This window comes from Leptosomus discolor, chromosome 22, assembly GCF_034619465.1.
Source record: "Leptosomus discolor isolate bLepDis1 chromosome 22, bLepDis1.hap2, whole genome shotgun sequence".
NCBI lineage: Eukaryota > Metazoa > Chordata > Aves > Leptosomiformes > Leptosomidae > Leptosomus > Leptosomus discolor.
In genome coordinates this window covers 7,472,906-7,495,213 of record NC_141412.1, presented here as the reverse complement: position 1 = coordinate 7,495,213, position 22,308 = coordinate 7,472,906, and the positions used below count along the sequence as shown (strand labels likewise).

The 22,308-nt window shown below is 60.2% G+C and overlaps 1 protein-coding gene across 3 annotated transcripts in view; it reads right to left on the bottom strand.

The window, feature by feature from the left end:
* The window catches only part of KIRREL3 (kirre like nephrin family adhesion molecule 3), a 116,258-nt gene that overhangs the window by 683 nt on the left and 93,267 nt on the right, over positions 1-22,308 (bottom strand). Inside the window, exons 9-15 of one of the 3 annotated variants that reach the window (XM_086476795.1) lie at positions 19,878-20,004; positions 14,455-14,555; positions 14,174-14,372; positions 13,002-13,037; positions 9,910-10,017; positions 6,383-6,492; positions 290-376 (exon numbers count right to left, since the gene is read on the bottom strand). In XM_086476795.1, coding sequence (XP_086332921.1) covers positions 290-376; positions 6,383-6,492; positions 9,910-10,017; positions 13,002-13,037; positions 14,174-14,372; positions 14,455-14,555; positions 19,878-20,004 — 768 coding nt within the window. The remainder of the gene's footprint in view (positions 1-289; positions 377-6,382; positions 6,493-9,909; positions 10,018-13,001; positions 13,038-14,173; positions 14,373-14,454; positions 14,556-19,877; positions 20,005-22,308) is intronic. The other 2 variants (XM_086476796.1, XM_086476797.1) reach the window with 2 other exon arrangements.

The window sequence follows — 22,308 nt, the reverse complement described above, 5'->3', positions numbered from 1 at the left end:
TCCCCCAAAGGGTGCTGGGACCAAAAACCAGCAGTGGGGCGACCAGAGCGTCCCTCCCTGCGCAGGATGGGCCACCACCGGGGGCCATCAAGGACGGGAAGCCTGGAAGAAGCAAAGCTGGGCGAGGGAGGAGGCGGTGGGTGCCCAGCGGGGATGGGTGCCCAGCGCCCCGGGGTGCAACCCCCTCGGCCGTGTTGCAGGAGTGACTTGGGGGGGGGGGGCGGTTTTGAGCCCCATCTGCCCCCAGGACGGGGGACGGAGGGCGCCATGTCCCCAGGGTCCGGCTCACCTTTAGGTTTTGAAACTCCTTCTCCTCTTCCTTGAGCACCTCGAGCTGCTTCAGCACCGAGTCCTGCTGAAACTCCCCCCGGTCCATCTAGGAAAAGGATGCGGGCGGGTGTCAGCAGCCCCCAGCACCCCCTGTCCCCCCCCCCCACCCCGGGGCTGCGTGGCCCCACGCCACGGGGTGTGTGTGGGGGGGGGGGGCAGGTGAGCCCCGTGCCTGCGGTCAGCCCCGAGCCGCGTTAAAGGACTTGCCCAGGGACCCCCCCAGCGGGGCGGTGTCGGAGGGCAGCGGAGCCGGGCGGCTGCCCAAAAAAACCCCACGTGTTTCCCTGGGTTACAAGTTGGGTTTTTTCCCTCTGTTTAGCACTAAAAAGGCTGGGCTGATCCGGAAAGTGAATTATTTACATCTACCGTGGCGAGTGTAGCGCACCGCCCGCCCAAAACAACCCCCAGAAGCTTTTTTTTTTTTCTTTTTTCCCCTTCTTTTCATCCTTTCCTCCCAAGCTGAACATGGCCACTAACACCTCAAAATCCCAGCTAGGGTCTGGCATTGCTGTAATTAACATGAAACCCTTAATTTTATATTTTTCCCCCCCCCCTGATGCTGGCTTTTCTCAAAAAATGGGAGTCCTGGAGGCTTTACCCATCCCGGCCCTGCAAACGTGGCTGGGACTCGGGCCGCCCCAGCGGGTCAGGAGGGGATGGACGGGCTGGAGAAGCCCCTTTTGAGTTGATTTGAGTCCATTTTTGCTCCTTCGCGGACCCCCGGAGATGGCTGCTGCCTCCCCCGACGTGCTGCCTTCAACCCATCTCTTCCCCGCCTCATTCATTCCCCTTTGAAGGCTGACCGCAATCAGGGGGGCAAGGTACACATTAATTAGACCACGGCTTTAATTACCCTTCCTTCAATTATCAGCCAGTTTCTCAGCTGCCCTTTTTTTTGTTTTTTTTTTTTTGTTTTTTTTTGGTCTTCACCCGCATCGATCGGGCGCTTCCAGCACCGTTCCTTTGCCCAGGCCCTGATCACAGCCCCAAATCAGCCTGGGAAAAAAAGATAAATAAATCCCCTTTTATTGGCCCAACGTCTCCTTTTTCAAATGGTAAGTGGTTGTGGAAATTCCCCCCTGGCAGCGCTTTCTCCCGAAAAGCCTTTGATACAGCTACTAAACGCAATAAATTAAAGTACCTGAGTTTTTCCTAGGAAAAACCCCACCTGTAAGAGCCACCGATTTACCAGGGTAAATACAAGTGTCACCGAGGATGAAATGGTACGTGGAGGGGTCTATTTTTCCCCCCATTTTCGCTCTGCCGGCCCCAGCGCCACCCTAAACCCTGGCTGCAAGACGCTCACGCCCGCACAAAACCCATCGGAAGGGCTTCACGGCGCCGGGGTGGGGGGGGGCGCAAAGAAAAGGAGAAACCGCTTCTTCCCCCTTGGATCCGGCTGCTTTTCGGCGTGGGGGGGGACCCAGGCCAGACTGGGGAGAAGAGCCGGTGAGAACCACAGGGACGGCCCCACCGGTGGGAAAAAAAACCTCCCTAGAATTAACGAGTCGGGTTTGGCGGCGTTTAAGGCCTCTTCATGGCGCCTCTGGAGTCGGCAACGTGCTGGCAGGGGCACGGGATGCTCCAGGATCGTGCCCGGGATTCCCCCCGCCCCAGAGCCCTGGTTTTCTCCGGCGGGGTCACACCACCAACATGCTTCCACGTCGCCGCCGCGCAGACGGCTGGTGAGAAACCCGCCTCGGAGCCCTGTGCCCACCAGTTCCCCCCCCCCGCCCCCTCCCCGGCTCCTGCCAGCGCCGCCGCATCCACTGCTTGACCCCCGGGGACATCGTGGCAGGATTCGGCAGCGCCGGGTGCCAGCGCCGGCCCCGAGCCCCGCTGCCACGTTGCAGTTGGGTGTAAAGCTGTTGCCGGTCCCTCCTGACTCACCGTGGTTAAGGGATGCGATGAACGCGGCCCTCTCCCCGCCTCGTGCCTCAGTTTCCCCCCGCTTGCTGCCACCGAGCCAGCGCGTCCCTGCGAGGCGAGGGGCCGTCTCAAGGTCACTCCAGGCGGGGAAACGGCGCTTCAAGGACAAAACCGGCGGCCAGCTCCAGCTCCAGCGCCTCCCAGTCCTCTGCCCCCTCGTTCACCGCCGCCAAACGAAGCCGCTGGCAGCCGCGACGGCGAAACACCCCCCCCCCCCCCCTCCCAGCCCGGATATTAATTTCTTTGCTTTCACTAGCGGAGACAAGATGGGTTTTAAAAAGCCCCGGCCGCGTCCCCGAGCGTCCATCCAGACCTGGCAGGCTCGAGGGGGACCCCCTCGCTCCGGGCGAGGTGCCTCCCCCCCCCCTGCCCCGCCTCACACGGGGTTTAATGATCCTTTTCCCCGCCTGTTGGGTAATTGGGTGCCGCTCCTCAGCAGCGCTTGGAACCTCCTGTGGGTCAAACCCTACCAGGGGCGAGGGATGGCGTCGAAAGAGTCCCACGACGGTGGCTTCCTCCGCTCCCAGCGGGGACCGGCTGCCGGTGAGGAAAGCTGCTGCAGCGGCACCGGGCACCCGGCGCGTTTCTTGGGCAGAAAAAGCAGAGAAAATGATGCCCTGGCAGCCGGGCTGCAGGTAGAAACGAGCCTCGCCCTCATCTCCCCTCTGCTTTTTTTTTTTTTTTTCGGTTTTGCCTCGTCCGTGGGAGATCGGAGCCGAATTCTCGAGGGGAAAATGCGTCCGGTGTCGAGCTGCGGGCTGGGAACAAACTGGGAACATCCCTCGGAGCAGAGGGATGGGTTTCAGGGTGGGGAAAAACCAGGTAAGCAAGGAAAAGATCACCAGCCTCTCTCCTGGATGGGTTATTTTGACTGTTCCCCCCTCAAATATGAACCAGAGGTGATGCCTGGGTCTACCCGGCCACACTGGACCCCCTTTGACTTGGGATGCTCGTGCTTGGCTGGTCACTTCGGGATCGTCTCTCCCACGATCGCTCCCGGCAGTTACGCTCATGAGCCCCATTTCGCAGACGAGGAAACTGAGGCACAGAGGCCAATCGGCCAGGCCCGACCCCCCGAGTCGCCCAGCCACGATAACAGAGCGGGTTACGCCGCGGCGGAGCCCTTCAACCCCCTCAATCACAGCCCAGGCTCAGCCCGACTGGCGCCCCGATGCCACGCGCCCCGGCAGGAGAGAGAAAACGGCTGTGGTGACTGCTTTTTTTCCCGGGATCAGACCCTTTAAGGGGCATTTTTTTTTTTGCCTCCGGCCACTGGCTGCTGTTCGCTTGCCGGCTGGCAGCCTTTCCCCTGCCCGTAGGCAGCGCCTGGCAGAACAGCTAAAGGAGCGCCCGAGACAAGGCGAACATATGCAAATCAGGCAGCGTGACGGGTATCCTGAGGTGTTAATGAATTTATAGAGGCACGAATAATTATTTGCGAAAAAAGCACGGAGCGCCGCCGAGGTCACAGATGGCTGGAGAATAATAAATGCGATAGCATTTAGGCAGGGAAGGGGGGAAAGGAAGAGTCACGCCAGCCAAGCGGCGGCACGGAGGAGCGAAGGCACCAGGCGCGGCGTCCCCCCGCTCCCGAGGCTTGGCAGGAGCAGGTCGGGCCGTGCTGGCCCTCGGGGGCTTGGCCAAGGGTGCGGGCTGGGGAGCGAAAGAGGCTGATGCGAAGCAGCGAGGCGTGGAGCAGAGGGGAGCTGGGGTTTTTTTTTAGCGTTCACATCCGCATTCATGAGCTCTCCGCGCCGGCACCCGGCACGGGAATGAAATTCGCAGCTGATATTAAACGGTGAGGTGTTAGGAACGTTGTTGAGGGCGAGGAGAGCATTTCAACGGACACCGTCGAGGTTGAGCCCGGGCTGGAAATATCACAAGAAGCTTAGGGAAGGCAAACGAAGAAGCAGCGAGGGGAAATCCGGCTGGTACGGGGAGGAGGGAGAGCAGGGAAGCCTTGGGGTGAGGGTAAGGAGCAACGCCGCGCGGTGTCCTCCGGCCAGAGAGCTCGCAGCACCCCTCACCGGCGAGGCTGAGTTGTTGTCCCTTGATCCATCAACTCATTGCCAAATTCTTCATCTCTTCAGCGTCCGAAGGCTGGAGGAGGATGCTCACACCGGCCGAAGGAGAGCAGGACGTCCCGGGGGACTCGGGCGAGAAGAAGCTGAGAAGTATTGGCTGGGAAGGCTCTCGCTGAGGGCAGGGACGCGCCGGTCCAGGCAGGGGAGGGGGCACTGATGGCTTCTCCCTGCCGGGTAGCACGGCCCAGCCAATCCACCCAGCATCCGCGTCAGAGACTACGGCCCACCTCTTCCAACCTCTTGATCCCACGACGTTATTTCCAGCGGATGGATCGTCAGCCAGGAGACGGGGAGAATCACCTTCTCCCAGTCCAGCAGCCGGGCCGTTACGCCCTGTCATGGTTTACCCAAAAGCGCTCGACTTTGCCTACCCCCGTTGGCACCTCGATAGCCCCTTTATCCCGCGCTGTAACCAAACCACCTCTCCCAAGTCTTGCTGATGAGCTAAAACACACGAGCTCTGTAAACCCCTCCCCGTAAGGCGGTTGGTTTTTTTATTTCCTGGCTATCAAAGAAATGTCATTTTTTTTCGGCACCGCTGCCACCCTGCCAGCATCCTTAGGGAAACACGCACGGCGCAGCTCGGCACTGCGCCGGTACCAGCCTCGTCACACGTTGGTGTGAAATCCCCTTCTGGCTCTGGGAAATCAGCTAAAAAAAAGTCCCCAGGATGTCGTGCCAAGACCCTGTGCCCGGCCCCTTCCTCGCTAGTGGTAAATGGTCCTGGGATGTCTCCTCTGCGGGGGGCTCTGTGCGTGCTTCCAGCTGCTCTTGAGGGGCATCTGGGCTGAGCTCGGCCGCTCCTTGGGAAGCCCCATCTGGGCTCGGTGCCGTCGATCACTTCTAGCCCGGTGGTGGTGCAGGCTCCTACGGAGAGGAAGCTCCTCCTTCCCCTTCGTCTCAGCAGCTTGCTCCAAACCTGAGCCCCAGCCTCCTCTGGCCTCCCACCGAGCGAAGACTTGCCAATCCCGCCGGGGCTTCGCAGGCTCCTCGCGGCAAAGCCCTCCTGGGAACGAAGGGTCTTGCAGAGAAACCTCAGCGGTGCTGGGATAACACGCCAGATCTCCATCCCCTTCTCATTTGGAGGCTCCCAGACACCGATTCTGCCCACCTTACGCTGCTCAGCCTTGCTTTTCCACCGGTGAGCCATCGAACAGCTTTTGCACGCCCACGCTTACAAGTGCCGCCCAAAAACCGGAGGGTTAGAGCGAACCCCCCCCCCGCCAGCAGCCTCGGCCGCAGCCGCCGGCCTCTTCAGTCCCTCCTCCCTTTCCTACCTCCTCTTCTGTCTCACCGCTCGCCCGCCTTCGCCCGTTCGTTCGGCTTCTATTTGTCACCTTACACCACGACACCGGCGAGGAAAAGCCGCGGCAAACCGGGGCTGAGCCACGGAGAACAGCGGCGACCCCGGCGAGAGGAGCAGCCAGGGCCCAACCTGAATTTCCAAGGTGTTGGTGGGCATCTCTGGGGTTTAGTCCCCTTCCAGGGGGTCACCTCGCCCTGCCCGTGGGGTTTAGTCCCCTCGGGCACAGGCAGCGGCCTCAGGGAGGTGACACCTCCCGGGTCAGTACAGACCCGGGCCCAGGCTGGCTCCATACCCCCGGCGCCGGCGCCCAACGGCGAGCGCCTACGTTCACGTTCGCCCACGGAACACCCCAAAGCGCGCCCAGGCGAGCGCGGCTCTCGCTGCCTCATGAGCTCACCATTACGCTGCGCTCACCTACGGCGCGTCTCGGCGGCGTTTGCGGCTCTTTCCCCGGGCGAGGGGGCAAGTTTGCGTTGCCATTAGCCCGCCGGGCGGCCGGGCTTGCGGCCCTAAAGCTCTTCCCAGCCCTCCCTCCTCACGAGCAAAGTTTCACTCGAGGAGCTTTTACGGCAGGAGGAGCGTGTGTCTCAGGAGCGAGATTTTTGGAAGAGCATCTCCGCCTGGAGAGGGGATTACGGCGCTGAACTACACGTGCCTGGGCTCGTGACCGTCAAAAACGCTTACCCAGAGTAATCGCTTAGGGGGGCGGGGGGGAGAAGAAGTGGATCCTTACCATGAGCTGCTTGATGGTGGGGTGCTCCTCCGTCTCCCTGCCTGAGGCCGGCTCCTTGTGCACGATCTCCACGCGGATGTCGTTCTTGGCAGAAACCACCCCTTTGAGATCTGGGCAGAGAGAAAGGGGTTAGCGCCAAGGCAGCCCGGGGGGAAGCATCCTCAGGGGACCCAACTGACCCCGCCAGCACCGGGGATAATTCACCCTGGCATCCCAAAATTGGGGGGGGGGGGGGGGGGGCAATATTTGCACTGCCGTAAGGTATGGGCACGGAAAACCTTCACCTCTGGGGAGCTCAGGTTTCTATTTTAATCCTTTTGGGAGCTTGGGTAGTCTCTGCCGTCCTCAGAGTCCTGCAGCAGGACTGCTCAGCCAGCTGGTGGGCTGTTTGGCCACAGGAATAGTGCTGGGAAGCCGCTGAGAAAAGCTTTCCTCAGGTTTGGGGTGCGGATCCCCAAGGAAAAGGCCGAGCGATGAACAAAGGCGCAGCCGGGGCGACGAAAATCATCCTCGGGCTGCCGCTCCAAGCAGCTGGGCCGCGAGAAACGTTTCTGGAGAGACTCTCTGCCTTCCCTGAAGGTGTCAGGCGTGCTTTGAAGAAGTCATTTGAGCGGAATTAAGCCGAAGCCAGCGAGCAGCAGGAGCAGAAACGGCCGCGCGAAGCCGAGATGAAAAGCAGAGGTGGATGCAAATCGAACCAGCGAGATCTGAACCAGCTCCCAGCTTTGAAGCCGGGCTCCAGCCCACGATCGGGCTCTCACCTCGGTGCCAAACCCTCCCGCGCCCCGCCCTGCAATCGCCGGGCTCCTCAGATCTACCTCCAGCCGAAGGAACCGGCAGCGCCCCGTCGAGTCAGGGCTGCGCCGGCTCGGCCCAGCGAAGGCTGGAGCACGCAGGAGGAGACGTCGTGCTTTGGATCTGGAAACCAGACCGGATCGCGCAACCCGGAGCGGCGTGAAGCTCCAGCCCTGAACCGACCCACCTCGGCGGCCCCTGCCCTTCATCTCTGCAGCCACCGACGTCTCCAAAGCTCGGGGGCAAGGCAAAGGGTTTCCCTGGGAAGTTTACTCCTGCTTTTCCTTTTTTTTTTCTTTCTTTTTTTTTTTTTTGCCTTGCTGGGACCATCTTTAATCACAAGGAGAAGCTAATTATTGTCTTGCACATCTTCTCCCTGGAGAGTTCCCCCTTTAAATAACTCTGGGCCGTTAAGTCACCGAAAATACAACAACAGATGTGCAGTAAAGTCTCTTTTTTATTTATTTTTTTTTTTCCCCTTTCCCAGTGTCTCCAGGCTCGCTGTGTCTGCAGCCGGTGCGTTTTCATTGCTGCCTCTCCCCAAAGCAAGGCCAGGAATTGCCTCCCCCGGTGCCGTTAGCTGCGGTCGGCGGCCGGCTGCAGCCATCAGGAGATGCCTTCTCCGGAATTACCGCGGGGTCACCTTGTCCCCTCCGGCGGGAGCCGTCCCCGCCGCCTGCCGAAGGGTTCTGTTTGCAGGCTGTTGTTTTAAATGATGCCACGACGCTCCGGTATTTGTCCTGGGAGAGGAATCTGCAGGCATCCTGGTAGGGAATGGGTCCCTCTCCTGATAGCAAAGTGCTCCGCTGGTCCCATCACTCCTGAGCTCATCCCTGTAACACCTCTGCTGATTTCACACCGCTAACCACGATGGAAAGTCCTTTCCTCACCTTCCTGCTGCTGGTGGCGGCGGCCACAGCATCCCCTGCCAAACTGGGATAAAAAGCCCTTCGCCCTGGCACAGCCAAGTCCTCCCCTGCAGGGCTTTGCACCCCGAGGGTCACTCGAAGGGGGGCTGATGCTCCCAGCTCCCCCCCCCCCCAAAAAAAAACCCCAAGGTGGGACCCTGTTTGGGCAGCTCCACGTGGCTTTTGGAGCCAGGTGATGGGAGACCCAGCAGCCCCGCTGCCACCAGCACCCCCTGCTCGCACCTCAGGCTGGGGATCCCCGCCTGCAGCCGGGATTTGCTTCGTCAGCACCGCGGCACCCCGCTCCTCTGGAACCCCCCGCAAAGCGCCTGTTACCCGGGAGGAAAGGGGCTTCGACCACCACCACGTCCCCAGTACCCTCTTCCCAACAGGTATCCTCCCAGGCCGGGCGAGGAAAAGGCCTCTTCTTCCTCATTTACCACTGGGAATCCCAAGGAGGAATCACACCGGACATTTTGGGTGGGATGGGGGTGTCCTCTCCTGGAAGAACAAGCCTTGCTCCTTCCCTCAAAGCCCTCCTCATCCTCCCCACGCTTCCAGCTTGTGAGGGACTCGGAAACCTGGCGCCTGCGCCGCGTCTCCGACCCGCCGTCGTGGCATTAGTCCTGCGAAGAACCCCGCAGCGGCTGGTTCCCTCAAAGAAGAGGAAGACAACGCACCGCTGCGGCGTGGGGGAAGCACGGCCGATCCCGTCCCGACCACCGACACGGTAACACGGCTCGGCCCCCGCTTTCTCCAGCTGCTCCCCTCGTCCATCGCCGCTGAACGTTCTCCGCAGCGTGGAACCGACCTGGTCTTGGGTCCTGTCCCTCAGCAATCCTCCCCCAAACCGCAGGGTTGACGACTGCTCCCCGTTTGGTTCGTTAATACTTGCTACGGGAGGCTGCCAGAGTTCAAAAAACCAGGGGCTGAAGCAGGGAGAGGCGTCAATTTTCGCTCTGAAAACTAAACACACTTCCGCCGTGGGAGGCCGTGCGTTCGTACCCGAATCCAGGAGGAGCCTGGTGCCTTTGATTGCTTTGCAAACGATCAAGAGAGGGAAGAATAAAAAAGAAAAGAAAACCAACTGGGTTTTCTGGCACACACACACACACAGAGCTTGGTATCCCGGCATCCCTACCACGCGCCTCCCGAGCCGGCAGCGCTGTCGAGTGTCTCCTCTTCTCCCCCGTGGCCTGAGACGCTCCAGACAATCACGCTCTTCTCCCTCCTGGTACGATGCCTTTTCATTTAGTCAACAATCCTCCTTTCATTTCCCGGTGTTTTTTTAATGAAGCGACACGATGCCACGCTGTCCACCCCTCCTCCTCCTCTACCTGCGTCTCTAATGTCACTTTAACTCGTATTCCCACCGCAGCCGGGCTTCAAAACCCCCAGGTCCCACGCAGAACCCCTCAGCTGGCTGCCGGTTCCCACCAGGAAACGCGCATCTTGTGTCGAGAACAACGGCATTAAACCAGCAGCAGAACAGAGAGCACAAACTGAGGAGGGGTTTTAAGCGCCGAGGACGCTTCTCCCTCTTGGACATCAAGCTTTCTCCAAGGGAGGGATTAGGAGCAGGTCCCTTTGCCCCCAGGACACCCCTGCACGCTGCCTGTGGTTCACGTTTACCCCAGCGTGGCTTCCCCCCGCCTTTCCCCCCCCCCCCCACCCCGTTCGGTAAACCAACACGGGGAGCCGACTGTGCCGGTGCCGTGTCGGCAAATTCCGCCTCCAGTTTCTTCGGGGACCCCCTCCCTTCGCCCCCCCCGGCCGCGGTTTTAGCCCCAGCCCTGCCCCAGGGGATGCAGCGGAGACACTTACTCCTCTGGGAGCGGGCGCAGCAGAAGGCGACGATGGTGGCCATCAACACCAGGAACGCCACGCCGGCCCCCACGGCCACTCCGATGATCACCGCCATCGGCACCGACTCTGCAAGAGGAAGGAGAAGGAGCATGAAGCCGGGATGAAGGTCGGAGAGGTGGCTTTCCCCCCGCCCCCCCCCCCCCCCCCGGGACCCACCCCCGGCTACTGGAGGGGTTTGGGGCCCAACGGACCTCCTGCCCCTGCTCCCTCGTCCCTGCGCGGGTGACGCCGGCACGGGCTGCCCGTGGGACGCTGCGATTTGCGCAAGCCCTGACCTCTCTGTGCCTCAGTTTCCCCTGGGAGGGAGAGAAAAGGAGGGAGCCAGACGTGCAGGTGAGCGGCCGCGCTCGGGAGCGCCCTGCGGGCTGGTGAATGAGCACGTCGAACGGACGAGAAGCGCAAAAGACGACGGCGTGTCAATCTCGTTAAAGAGAAACGGGATCAGAGCGGGCTGGGAGAGAGGTCAGAGCTGGGAGGGAGGGATGGAGTCGGGGCACCGAGCCTGCCTGCCAGCGGTGGTAGCTCAGCTGCCTCAGCAGGCGCCGCGGAGTATTTACGGATGAATTAACCCAAGAGCCATCACTCACAGCCTCTGCCTGGTTTGTATCCCACCCTCCTGCCTTCTCCTTCGGCTGATCAGCTCCTCCATCCTCTCCCAAAACCCTTGAGGGTGCTCCAAGGAGCGGGCCAGGAGGGACGGCTCCGTGCCGGGGCTGAGCAGAGGCCAGGCGGCTGCGGTGGGGATGCGGGGGGCAGAGCAGAGCCTGCCGCAGAGGAGGGGTGACCCGCTCGCCTCCTTCTGCCTACGGTAACTTCGTCGTGGGGTCCCCGGCGGGGATTTGAGCCCGTGGCTCAGCTGATTCAGTCGTGCAGAGCCAGGCAGCCGCTCGCGAGGTGCGGGGAGGGAATTTGAAATCACACTGAGGGCGAGAGGGTCAGACTGGCAGCCCAGGAGCCCGGTTATCTCCCCGCTCGGTTCCCTCAGAGCACGGCTCCGGCTTCATGGCGAGCGCTGGGCCGATGCCTGCTCTCGGAATTACGGCCAGGCAGCACTCCCACTCGCGGGACGCCAGAGCGGTGGGTACCACAAACCGCCTTTGTCGGTTGGGACGATAAACCACAGCCCAAAGACCTTCTCCCCCGAAGCAGCAGATATCTACAGGCCCCCATTCCTGCTCCTTCTAAGCTCTCGTGAACCCGCAGCGGGCCAAAAGAGGGGTAACCCTTTCCAGGATGGCTGGCTAAGCCGGGTGAGTGTGTCCTCACCGCTTTCCGGGACACCTCCAACGTGTGTTTTCTCCTTGGGGCCTCTGCTTTGCAAACGGATGGGATGAATTTAGGGAAAAGAAGGATGTGGAGGGGTGGTCCTCTTTCCTCCTCGTCTGTGCAGATGGGGGACGTGAATGCTGCTGGACCACGGGTGATCTAGCCAAGAAGCCTTGATGGCTGCCACTCGCCTGGGTGATAAAGAAACCATTTCTCATTCTCTACCAGCAAGGAGCTGGTGTTGACCATGATTTTCACCCTGGACCCGAGCTCACAGATCCTGCCTGTGCCTTTCAGCCCTCCTAAGGGGCACGTGTCCTTACTGGGGGGAGCCGCAATCCCACCAGCATCTTCCCCGTGTAGTCAGCAAAGGGTGTTACCGAATCCCAGCTGGGACGGGGGAGCTATAAAGCCACTTCATGTTACCCTTTAGCAGTGGCCATGGGGCCTCGGGGGTCCCCAGCCCTACTTTGAGAACTGCAGGGTGATAACAAAAACGGTGCCGGTTGAGTTTAGCCTCTTCTGCTCACACTCGGCCTAAAAAAAAGAGCCTTTCATCTTCCCTGCTTAGCTCGTGGCTTCAAGCGATTCGGTTGGTGGTTTATGCTGATGCTTTTCAGTTCCTGGCTTGCTCCTGAATTTTCTGCCGGGGCCTGCTGGTCCTTTGATGTGTCACTTGTCACTCCAGCCGGGCCGCTGGTGACACGACCCGCGCGGCACCGAGCAGAGCGCCAAAGCTGCCCCAAGTGCTCACCAAGAAGTCCCCCCCGGGGTCCCCCGGTGAAAAGGCACGTCCCCTTGAGTGGTCTGCAGCCTCGAGCTGGAGCTCAGGTAGCAGATGCCGGAGCTGGTTCCAGCTGCACCAAGGAGCTCATCCAAAAACCAGCGTCCTCCAACACACCGGGTGAGCCACAGCAAGAAGAAACTGGGATTTTTCTCCTCCGGGTGGCCTGAGGCCCCCTGCTAGGCAGTGCTCCTGCCAACGGTGGTAACTCATCGTGGGGTTTTTTGGGCTCTCTCAGGGGAGTAGGGAGCAAAAGGCTGAGGGGCCAGGAGCCTGGGGTCCCTGGGATCTGCAAGGCTCACCGAGAAGCAGGTAGTGATGGCGATGAAGACGATGCAGGGGGTGAATCATGCAGGGAACGGGGTGGGGAAAGTGCCCGGGGCTCTCCTGGGCTGAAAATAAAAACAACCCCTAACTGCAAAAGGGCAGTGACAGAAACCAGCGGCTGGGACGGCAAACCGCGTCCAGAAGACAAGGGCGAGCTGACCGGGAGCAGTTTGCTGGCTACGTGCTCCCCCACGAACCCCGCTCTGGTGCAGAGGATGAGGAAGGCGCAAGGGCAGCCACGTCCCGCAGCATCTGCCCGAATTATCCATTCAGCCCTGCTCCGGCTGCCAGGGATGCCGGCTAGCGCTCTCCCAAGCTGCTGAGACAAGCTGCTGTCTGCAAACGACCCTGGAAACCTGCACTTCTCCCTCTTTTTTGCCCCGTAACAGCACTTAAGCGCTCCCTTTCGCGCATTAAAACGTGGCTGCGTCGTGTTATCCCCCTCTCAGCGGCCGGGGAAGCTGGGGCACAGAAAGGCAGCGTTGGTTTGCAGAGCGGGTCGGTGGCAGAGCGAAGCCTGGATCGCTCCAGCTTCCCAGTCTGTGCCCTGCAGCTTTCCTACACCCCTTCCTGCCCTGCCTGCCCTGCCGGGCCAGGAGGAGGACGCCGGGTCCTCGGGTGTGGTGATGGCTGGGGACAATTCACATTCACCGTCAGCTCATGATTTCCATACCTGCTTGAATACCAGCTCCTGATTTCATTTCCGTACCTGTTTGAAAATAAAGCAAGTGTCCACAGCCTGGCACAGCCCAAGCGCACGCACGTCAAGTCTTCCTGAGCGCTCAGCCCCCTGCTCCGCAGCGCAGGGATGGCCCCGTGAAGGGGATTTGTCCTCTGCCACCCTACGGTGTCCCCCTGCCTGGGGCAGGGATGTCCCTTCGCCTCGCCTAGCGGGGATGCTGGCCTCTGGGACGCGGAGCCGGGCTGTGCGCTCGGGATGCTGCGGCGCCGGCTCCGACCCGGCCCGGCCGACCCTCCGCCGGGACCCAGGCTTGCCGCCGAGCGCTCCCGCTGACTGGCAGACGACCTGGAAAAACCACTGGCTCTGTTTGCATTGGAAGAAGCCCAAGGCTAATTTTAAGGGGTTCATTTAGCTCTGATTTAATCTGGACGGCGGCCTCGCCTATAAATCACGGCTTAATGAGAACAATCCACCTGCCTGCCCTGGCATTTAATAAAATAGAAGAGAACTGGAGGCCCTCCAGGAGCTAAGCGTTCCTCACAAAAGCCATCACCCTCCCTTGCTACGGAGAGCCCTGGGAGTGGAAATCCCCTGGCTTTCCCCTGAGAATCGCTCGAGGTGCCTTCGGGGCCGGGTGGGTAAGCCCAGCCCCGCAAAACACGCGCTGGCGTCGTGGCCGGTGGCCTGAGGCGGAGGGTTGCCACCAGCCCGAACGCCTTCCTCCCGCTCACTCCCATCTCCGTGGAGCAGCGGGATGCGGTAGGAGCAGCCGTTCCTGGTTCTCCAAGGCTACAAACGATCCTCTGGGCTCTGGCATCACCTTGGGCCACGGGGCAGGGAGCGAGGGGCGCAGGACCGGCCCACGCCCTCCAGCTTCAGCGGGACGGGCAAAACGGGGCAACACCACATCAAGCGGAGACTTCGCAGGGCTTGTCCCACCTCTTGACCCTCTGCCAGGACGAGGCCCCCCCCAAGGAAGCGCTCCTACGGCTAGCTAGCACAGCAGGAACATTTTCACCATCCTTCCCCGAGTTCCTTTTGGACATCCCAAGAGTTTTTCCGAGCACCTCCTGCCTCTCACAGCGTCTCCTCGCTCTTACAGCCCGGCCAGGTGCTAATTCCCACTGCCCAACGGCCCCCACCGGCTCCTCGGCGATGCCCACCTTGCTCTTTGAGCCGGATGATCTCCGTGTCGGAGCCGAAGCTGTTCCAGGCAGTGCAGTTGTAAATGGTTTGGAAATCAGCCCGGACAATGTTGCTGATGGTCAGCGTGGAGATGACGCCCTCGTCCGTGCTCACCGTCTCCACCGTGTAGCGCCCGGAGGTCCCAGACTCCAGGACGTTCTCCTTCCAGGACCAAGCCTGCCGAGCAAGAGAGGAGGGGTCAGCCTGGGGCAGGTTGGCCCACCGCAGGGCAAGCCACCCCCCACGGGACGCTACTCACGATTCGGTCCGGCGGCGGGGTGCTGCGGATGAAGCACTTGATCTGCCCTTTCTGGCCGTGCAGGGCGTGCTGCGTCTGGGTGCTGGAGATGATGGGTGGCCCTGCGAGAGAAGGGGAGAGGGCTGTTGGCATCTCACACGGGTGGCTGCAACGTGGGTTTTTTGGTGGGTTTGCTGGTTTTCTGCAAAGCCTCCACAAAGCGCTATAGGGACCTCCCCATCTCTGCTCCCGCATCCCCGGCGATGCCATCGCCCTGTGGAAATCCCCTTGGTGAACCCGGCCTCTGGAAAGGGACGGTTTGCTCCAGGAGCAAAGCAAGAGCCCAACCCACCTGGTGTTCCTCTCCCGGGGTTCGTTAAGCAACCAGGACACTAATTGCTCCCCAGGGGCTCAAGGAAGCGGTAGGAGGGCAGCAAGAGGCACCCAAAGGCACCTGCTACCTGCAAGCGACCTCCAACCAGCCTGCCCGCCGCGGGGGAGAAATTTCTGCTGGAAAAAATCTCGGGACCCCCATCAGCTGGGCTCTCTGGCACCATTCGGATGCCGAAGGAGCCCAGCGTGGCTAGCAAAGGTGATCCGAGGCCGAACGCCGGCGTGCGATGGGAAATGTCCTTGTCCTGCCTTGGTGGACATCCTGAAGACATGGCTGGGAGAAAAGGGGTGGGAGAGGAGAGCGGGGCTTGGTGGGATCAGCATGACCCCCCACTCTTCCAACAGCCCCGGGGGGGGGGGGGGGGCATCCCCCTGAGGAGGGGATCACCCCAAGGGAGCAGCACAAGAGCCGCGATCCTAATTGCAGTTTATCAGCCTCCTTAATTAAAGCAGATTTGCATTTCTGTGAGTGCCTTGCTGCTGGCAGAAAAGAAACCAGCAACAAACGGGGCTGCAGGGCAGGGAGAGGGAGGAGGCAGGGGCTGGCAGATCTTCCCCTGCCCCAGCTCGGCTGTTTTGGACGTTTGCTCTGGGTTGTCGCTCTTGTTTTTGAGTGTGTCGCTGGGTTTGTCGGAGAACACAGCCTTGTCATCATGCCCACCCACCCCCACGTGCGTGGAGCGATGGGCAAACCCCGTCGGGCTCCGTAGTGGCCACGCAAAGCGGAAGAGCTGCCACAGGGGTTGTTACAAGAGGCCAGCATACCGCCGGGGACGGCCTCAGTGGGGTCTGGAGCCCAGGTCTCTGGGCTGGTTGGAGCGGGAGAGCTTGCTGTGCTCGTCCTCTTTCCCATCGAGCCATCCTTTGTGGATCTGAGAAACTCGTGGGCTATTGAAATCACCCCAGTAACACCTTCCTGCACCAAACTTTCACGCTCCTCAGATGCTTCCCATGGAGATACAGCCCTGTCCTTCCCTCCCTTCACTTCACCGACCAGTGACGAGACACCCGGTTCTGGCAGCTCAGGAAATTACTGCTGAAAGTGAGCTGCCGTCAAAATTGGTGATAGCAGGAGCTGTGCGTGAAGGAGAAGGTCAGGACTTGTTTTGATGTACTGGTCAGAGCTGTATGTTACTGGAAAAGACAAAAAAGCGCCATTTTTTGTTGCGATTTGTCTGCCCAAATGCTCTTCTTCAAGATGTTTTCCTAGGCACGCTCCCAAGGCGTGCATCATTCTCATTTATCCGCCTTTCAGAGGTGCTGGCGGGGGTCTCAGGAGAGTTCAGCTGGTTCCTCGCTTTGCCTCCCTTCAGGAGGACGCAAATGGCACCTTGCCTTCGTGAAACAGCTCCCTGCAAGCCCGCCCGAGGTGGCCACGGCAGCTAGCCTTGGCCTCCGCTCCCCGCGCCGGCTCCAAGAGCGGAACCCTGCCAGCAGCCAAGCGTGACGGGCAGATGGCCCTAAACGCCTGCCGGGGCTTTCTCCTCCTGGATGGGATGTGCCATGGGGGACCTGTTTGGTCCCGTCACCCTCCAAGGGTGGCACAAGGCACGCGGGATGAGCTTCTCGGCTAGCTGAACGTGTGCTAGGTGATCCTCCTGCTCGCCTGCCCTCACCGCCGATGAACCCAAAGCCACCAGAGGCAAGAGCAGCGATGGGATCTGTTAAGGCCAGGCCTAAATAATGAAAAAAAAAAAAAAAAAAAAAGCCACCTTCTTTCTCTTTCAACGGTTGTATGTTACTTATAAATTCTGGAAGAGCTCCAAGACTGGGTGACGCTAGAGAAAAATGGCTTAATAATCATTAAAAGGATCATTTTCCCCGAGGCGAGTGGATTTTAAATGGCACAAATGCCAGCGGCTTTGGGTTTTATTATTGCTTTAGGAGTCCACAGTCGAAGGCTTATCATCATGATAATAGCCTATGACTAAAGACCATTTGTGAGACGAACATGCCCAGAAATAATAGCACGAAGTTCCAGCCTCTTCACATTTGGGGCCGGCGTTTGATTCTCCACTGGGCTCTGGCTCCTTCTGAAAGCTGCCAATCTTGGGCTTGGCATTCAGCGCTAAGTGTGAGACAGCCCACAGGCAGGAAAAAGGCTTTAAACCATGTTGCTATGGATATAAATGATGGAGCTATCGGTTGCAGTTATTTTTAGCAGGCCGGTGCCCATTTATTTGCGCGGTCCTGGCGGCTCGCACAAAAGAGAAGGCGGCTTGCTGACTCGGGAGCCTCGGAGGAATGAAAAGATGGCCTCGACTTCTCCAGCCTGCTTGAGTCCATCCCAACCTTTCCTCTCCCAAGCCCTCGAAAGGATGGGAATGGTTTGGCAGGAGAGTTGGGTTTAACTCCTGGCTTCCCGGGCTGGCTCGGATAGGACCATCCCAAGGTCTCCATTCGCCAGCATCCCTCAACAGGCGTGAGCTGAGGGGACACCACGATGTTCTCCTGACCAAGCAACGCGGAAAGTCAGCCCTTGCTCTGCTCCCACCTCTCCGGCAGCTTGTTGGGGTGAATCCCAGGCAAACCAAAGCCTGAAGGAGCCACCCGGGGTTGTCCAGCCCTTCTAGCAAACCTTTCCTTGCAGAGCAAGATGGGCAGGGGTGGTGGTCCCTGCTCAGCAGCCCCTGCCGAGCCCGGATGCCGCACTGACAGACCGTACCGCAGGCAATCCTGCCGTGGAGGTCATCTTGGGGTGCTTCTCCTACCAGAGCTTCAACCAGGCTCGCGTGCTGTCATGAGCATCGAGAGGCTTTGGCTCCTGCAGGTGCCACGAACCCGCCTGCCGCTGACTGATGATGGCACCAACGGCTCCTCGCGTCCTTCTTGCCCCTGCTGCTCCGGCCCTGCCAAACACCGCTCGTCTGCATAATCCTCCTTCCCGTTAACAAGCCTCTGAATCCTATCCGCTTCCCTTCAGGCTGGTGGCCTCGCGCCCCGGCTCGGGGACGGGCCGCCAGCCCCTCTCCGCAACCGCAGACCTGGCTGGTGAGGCCGCCGCCGGCGAGGGCGGCGAGACTGGACGGTGGCCCCTGCCCAGCATCGCGCTGCCGTGATTTCTGACTCCTTTGAGAGCCCATAGGCTGCTGCAGGTGGGATTGCAGGACTGGGGAGGATGCGGATTCCCTCGAGTCGGGGTCTGCGTGCTTTCGGTGGGAGGGACCAGCCCCCTCGAAGCGCACGTGCACCGATCGGAGTCTATGCAGCCAGCCCGGAGCAGACACTGCTAAATGCCTAATTTTTCTATGACGAATCCCAGCCCACAGAGGAAGGCACCTGGTAATACCAAGACAATTGTATCACCCTCTGGATTTAAAATCACTTGAAAACACGAGGTGTTCCATTTCCCTCTCCAATTACAGCAGAAAAGACTTTCAGCAGAATTCATTAGCCGGATTAGACACACCGTGCCGCGCTCCCGGAGTCGGCGAGCTGCTCCGGCCGCAGGATGGGCTGCCAAACCCTGGTGCTCGGTGGATGTTGGACCTAGGGACACCTCTCTGGGGCTGGCCCACCTTGGCTCTCCCAGCTTGGAGGGCCAGGAGACCATCTCCACTTGGAGGTACGGGATTCTCCCCTGGCGCAGGGTCCAACGCCTGCGACGGGGTGGCCCAGCGTCGTCACCTCGGGGTGGCACCGAGCCCCAGCGGCGGAGCACCCCAGCAGCACGTGGGATGCTGCAGGCGGTCGGCTCCCGGGAGAGGCTCAAAGCCGAGCGGTGAACCTCCCGGCACCGATTTCGTCGGCTCCCCCGTCGGCTCAGCGGCGGCGGCAGCTGCACAGCCGCCCAGAGCAGCTTTTCCACGCCCCCGCGCTCCCAACGGCCCGGAGCCCGCCGTGCGCTTCGCTCGGCGTTCGAGGCGGCTGCGTGCCCGGGAGGCGTCAGGAAAAGAGCAGGTTCTTCGTGCTCGTTTGTTGCTTTGTTTTCCACGAGCTGCTTTAATTGTAATTAAAACCCAGCAGCCGCCGGGGGAAGGAGCACGCAGGGCGCCGAGGAGCTGAGTCGAAGTGAAGGGAGTGGTTGGTTTTCAGTCCCCTGCCGCGGCGCTCTTGGCTCCCCTTCCTAGCGTTAGAGAATCACAGAAGAGTTGGGGCTGGAAGGGACCGCTAAAGGTCATCTAGTTCCCACCCCCCCTGCAGTGAGCAGGGACATCTTCAACTAGATCAGGTTGCTCAGCGCCCCATCCAACCTGACCTTGAATGTTTCCAGGGACGGGGAATCGACCCATCTGCATTCTCTGCATTCAAAATTAACGCTTGCCGCTGCCTGCGCTGCTTCCCCGCTTATTTTCTTCTCTTTGTGACAGCGAGTGGGGACTGAAGCCTGCCAGTTTGTCATGCAGGTGAGAGACAACGAAAAATTCATCCTCTCTTTATACCATTTGCAGCCTGCCTGGCTCTTTCCCTTCCATTTTTAGGCTGAAATCCGTTACCGGCTGCTGTGGGGTCCTGGCCAGGTCATTCACTAAACTCCAGGGCTCTGGAGTGCTTCCCAGCTCCCCAGCTTGGGTGCGGGTCCGGGCCGCATCCTGACACCGTGCTGGGTGAGCCCCAAGCAGCCGTGGAGGAGCTGTATGGCACTGCTGCCTCTCACGGGTGTCCTCCTGGGCTCTGAGAGAGCGATTCGGTCTCAGATCCAGGCTCAATTCCCAGCTCTCCGGCTGCGTAACAGAGACAACAGTGCTCTCCGACCTCGCAAGGGTTTTGCAAGATAAATCTATTAAAGATTTAAAGACACCAGCTCCCAACTACTCAATAAACCCCTGTTGATAATAAGGAACCAAGCAGGTCTTAGATAACGCCGGGTTTTTTTCGCTTTAACCCGTTTATCTCCAGGCAAATGAATGCAAAACCCAATTTGCTGCTACCTCCTGCAGGGCAGGACCCTCCCTGATCCAACCGTGGGTGGGATTTGTTCCGGGAGCAAATATCCGCGGGGATAATTCGGCGGCGCGAGCTGTCAGAGCAACAGGAATCAAGCAACGGGGCGGGCAGGACGGGAGAGCGACAGGGAAAGGAAAGGAAAAGCCAAGGAAAGCAAGAGGTACCGTTGACGGTGAGCGTCACCTCCCGTTCCCCGGCGCCGACCCGCGGGACCACGGCTCGGCACACGTACTTCCCCGCGTCTTCCTGACGGACGGACTTCAGGGTCAGCTTGTTCTCGTTGCTCAAGACCTGGAAGAGAGGAAGGGGTTGCTGTCAGGGGGGGCGGCGAGAAGTTGAACAAGATACACGTGTTACGAGCGCCACGAGAAAACGAAGCCGATGAGCCCGAAATGGAAATATCACTTACTGCTGTTGACCGAGGAACAAAGGAACGACCTGGTTTTGGGGGGGGGGGGGGGGGGGGAATAAAAGCCCTGCTCCTGTTCGTTTGAATTTGTACAAACACCAGTTTTGCAAGAAGTTCAAGACTCAAGGAGTTTGGTGGCGGCAGCGACGCAACTGCCTTGCCGCCTGCTGCGCAAAAGCCATCGAGACACGCTCCCCACTCGCCTGCCCACCTCCGTGGGTGGCAGGGGAGGCCGCCAGGGCCGACTCGGGGATTTCAAATCCAGAAGCGGTGCCAGACCAACCTGGGAACCGGGTCTGGATAGCCGGGCAAACCTCAGCTGCTTTTGGCAAGCCCTCCCCGTCGACCAGCTGCGACGTGGCTCTTATCAGCCGCGCTGCCCTCCTGCCCCAGCAGCGCAATTAGCAGCTTTATTAAACCTTGGAAATCGCTGAAGCAGAGGGATCTGGTGGAGGCTGTCAGCAGAATCGCGGCGCTGGTGGTATGTAAAAAAACGTGGCAGGTTTAAAACTTTCGGAGCAACGCCTCTCCGTGCTGGTAACGCCTGCCTGGGGGCTAATTCCTCCTGGTTGCCCTTGCCTCTCTCCCCCAGGACGTCTCCTCCTTCCAGCACCTCCTTGCTTGTTGAAGGCCCGGTTCTGCTGCTTGCTGCTCCCACAGCTGATGGAATTAGTGGTTGTGCAAAGCCCTGAGCGGCGGTTGGACACGGATCTGGGTCTCCCTGTAGCAAGGAGATGGGGGTTCTCACCCCTAACACAGCACGAGGCAGAGGTGCTGGGTTTGAGATCCCTTTTAAACCCACTGTTCTAGCTTCGATTACAAAGATAGCCGTGTTTTCCAAGCAAGCCTGTGCTTAGCCTCCCCCTCTCTTCTGCCTCTGATTTGTTTCCTTCTGGGAAAGAAGAAGGAAAGAAGAGGGGGACCCTGACATGGCCCCTGAAAGCGGAGGGGCTGGGGAATAAAAGCAGCCCTGATCCCACATCCCACCGCTTCACAAAGCAGCACCTCCTGCTAGCGTCCCTCTGGGAAGATGGTGGCGGCTCTGCTGACCAGCAGCAACCATCTCTGCTGGGTTAAACCACCCGGTGGGTCTGTCCTGAGACGCTCCCAGCCAGCACGAAGTCAGCTAGAGGGACCCAAATCAAAAAAGGGAGAAGGCTGCCCTGCCTGTGCGCTGCCCGGGCAGCGGTGGGTGGTGAAGGCAAGCCCTGATGTGGGGCCGGGCTGGACCGTGAGGTCCTCGCTGTGCACGGGGAGCCTCCCTGCACGCTCCAGCACCAGCAGTCTGTGGGGTGAGAGCGTTGGCCACAACGATAATAACGACCCAGAGGAACGACGACCGCAGCTGCGGGATGGGAAACCACCCAGGGACGATCGACCCGCGGCGATTCCTTGGCTGATTCCAGCCATCAGCTCCTCCAAGTCTATAATCACTTCCCAGTCGAGGTCACGAGGGAAAAAACCACCCCAGCGGTTAATGCCTCGACGGCCGCTCCCCTCCGTGCTCTGAGCCCGGGGAGCGGAGGTGAGGAGAGCGACTTTGGCCCGTTCGTCTCAGCCCCGCGGGAGTCCAGCTCTCCGCAGCCTTGAGCTGCGTCAGTCAGCGTTCCCTCATCGGCTTCAGCACGCAGCTGCCCCGAGGGAGCTGGAAGATGCTTTTCAAACCCAAACCTGCGTGCGCCTTCCGGAGGAGATTCACGTCTCGGCCCTCTTTTAGCTTCTTACCGTGGCTTTGCTCAGCCCTCCTGTCTGTACAGAGGGGGATCAGAGTATCTCGCCCCCTCCCTGGGCTGACTGAGCCACGATTAGTATTTGCAAAGCTCCTTACGCTTTTCGGGACAAAAGAGAGGCGGAGAAGTCTGCTGGGCCAGATCCAGACTCCCACTGCTCTCCGGCTTCAGCCCACAGCGGAGGGGAGCTGGGCTGGAAGCGTTGGGATGTGACCTTACAGGTCTGGAGGCCAGAAAGGACCAGTGCCGAACGCACTCCTCTGGACTAACTGGGGACACTCAGTGCAGCCCTGCAGCCTGGGAGCCTCTGCTCTGCAAGGCCACCTTGCCCCTTGCTTTTGGAGGAGCCTCGTAGGTCCAGCATTTGTCCAGCCAGGAGCTCCCAGCTCCACGGAGAGCATCGTGCAGCACCTCGTGCCCTGAATGAGCCCTTCCCCACCGCCCCGGCAGCGGTTC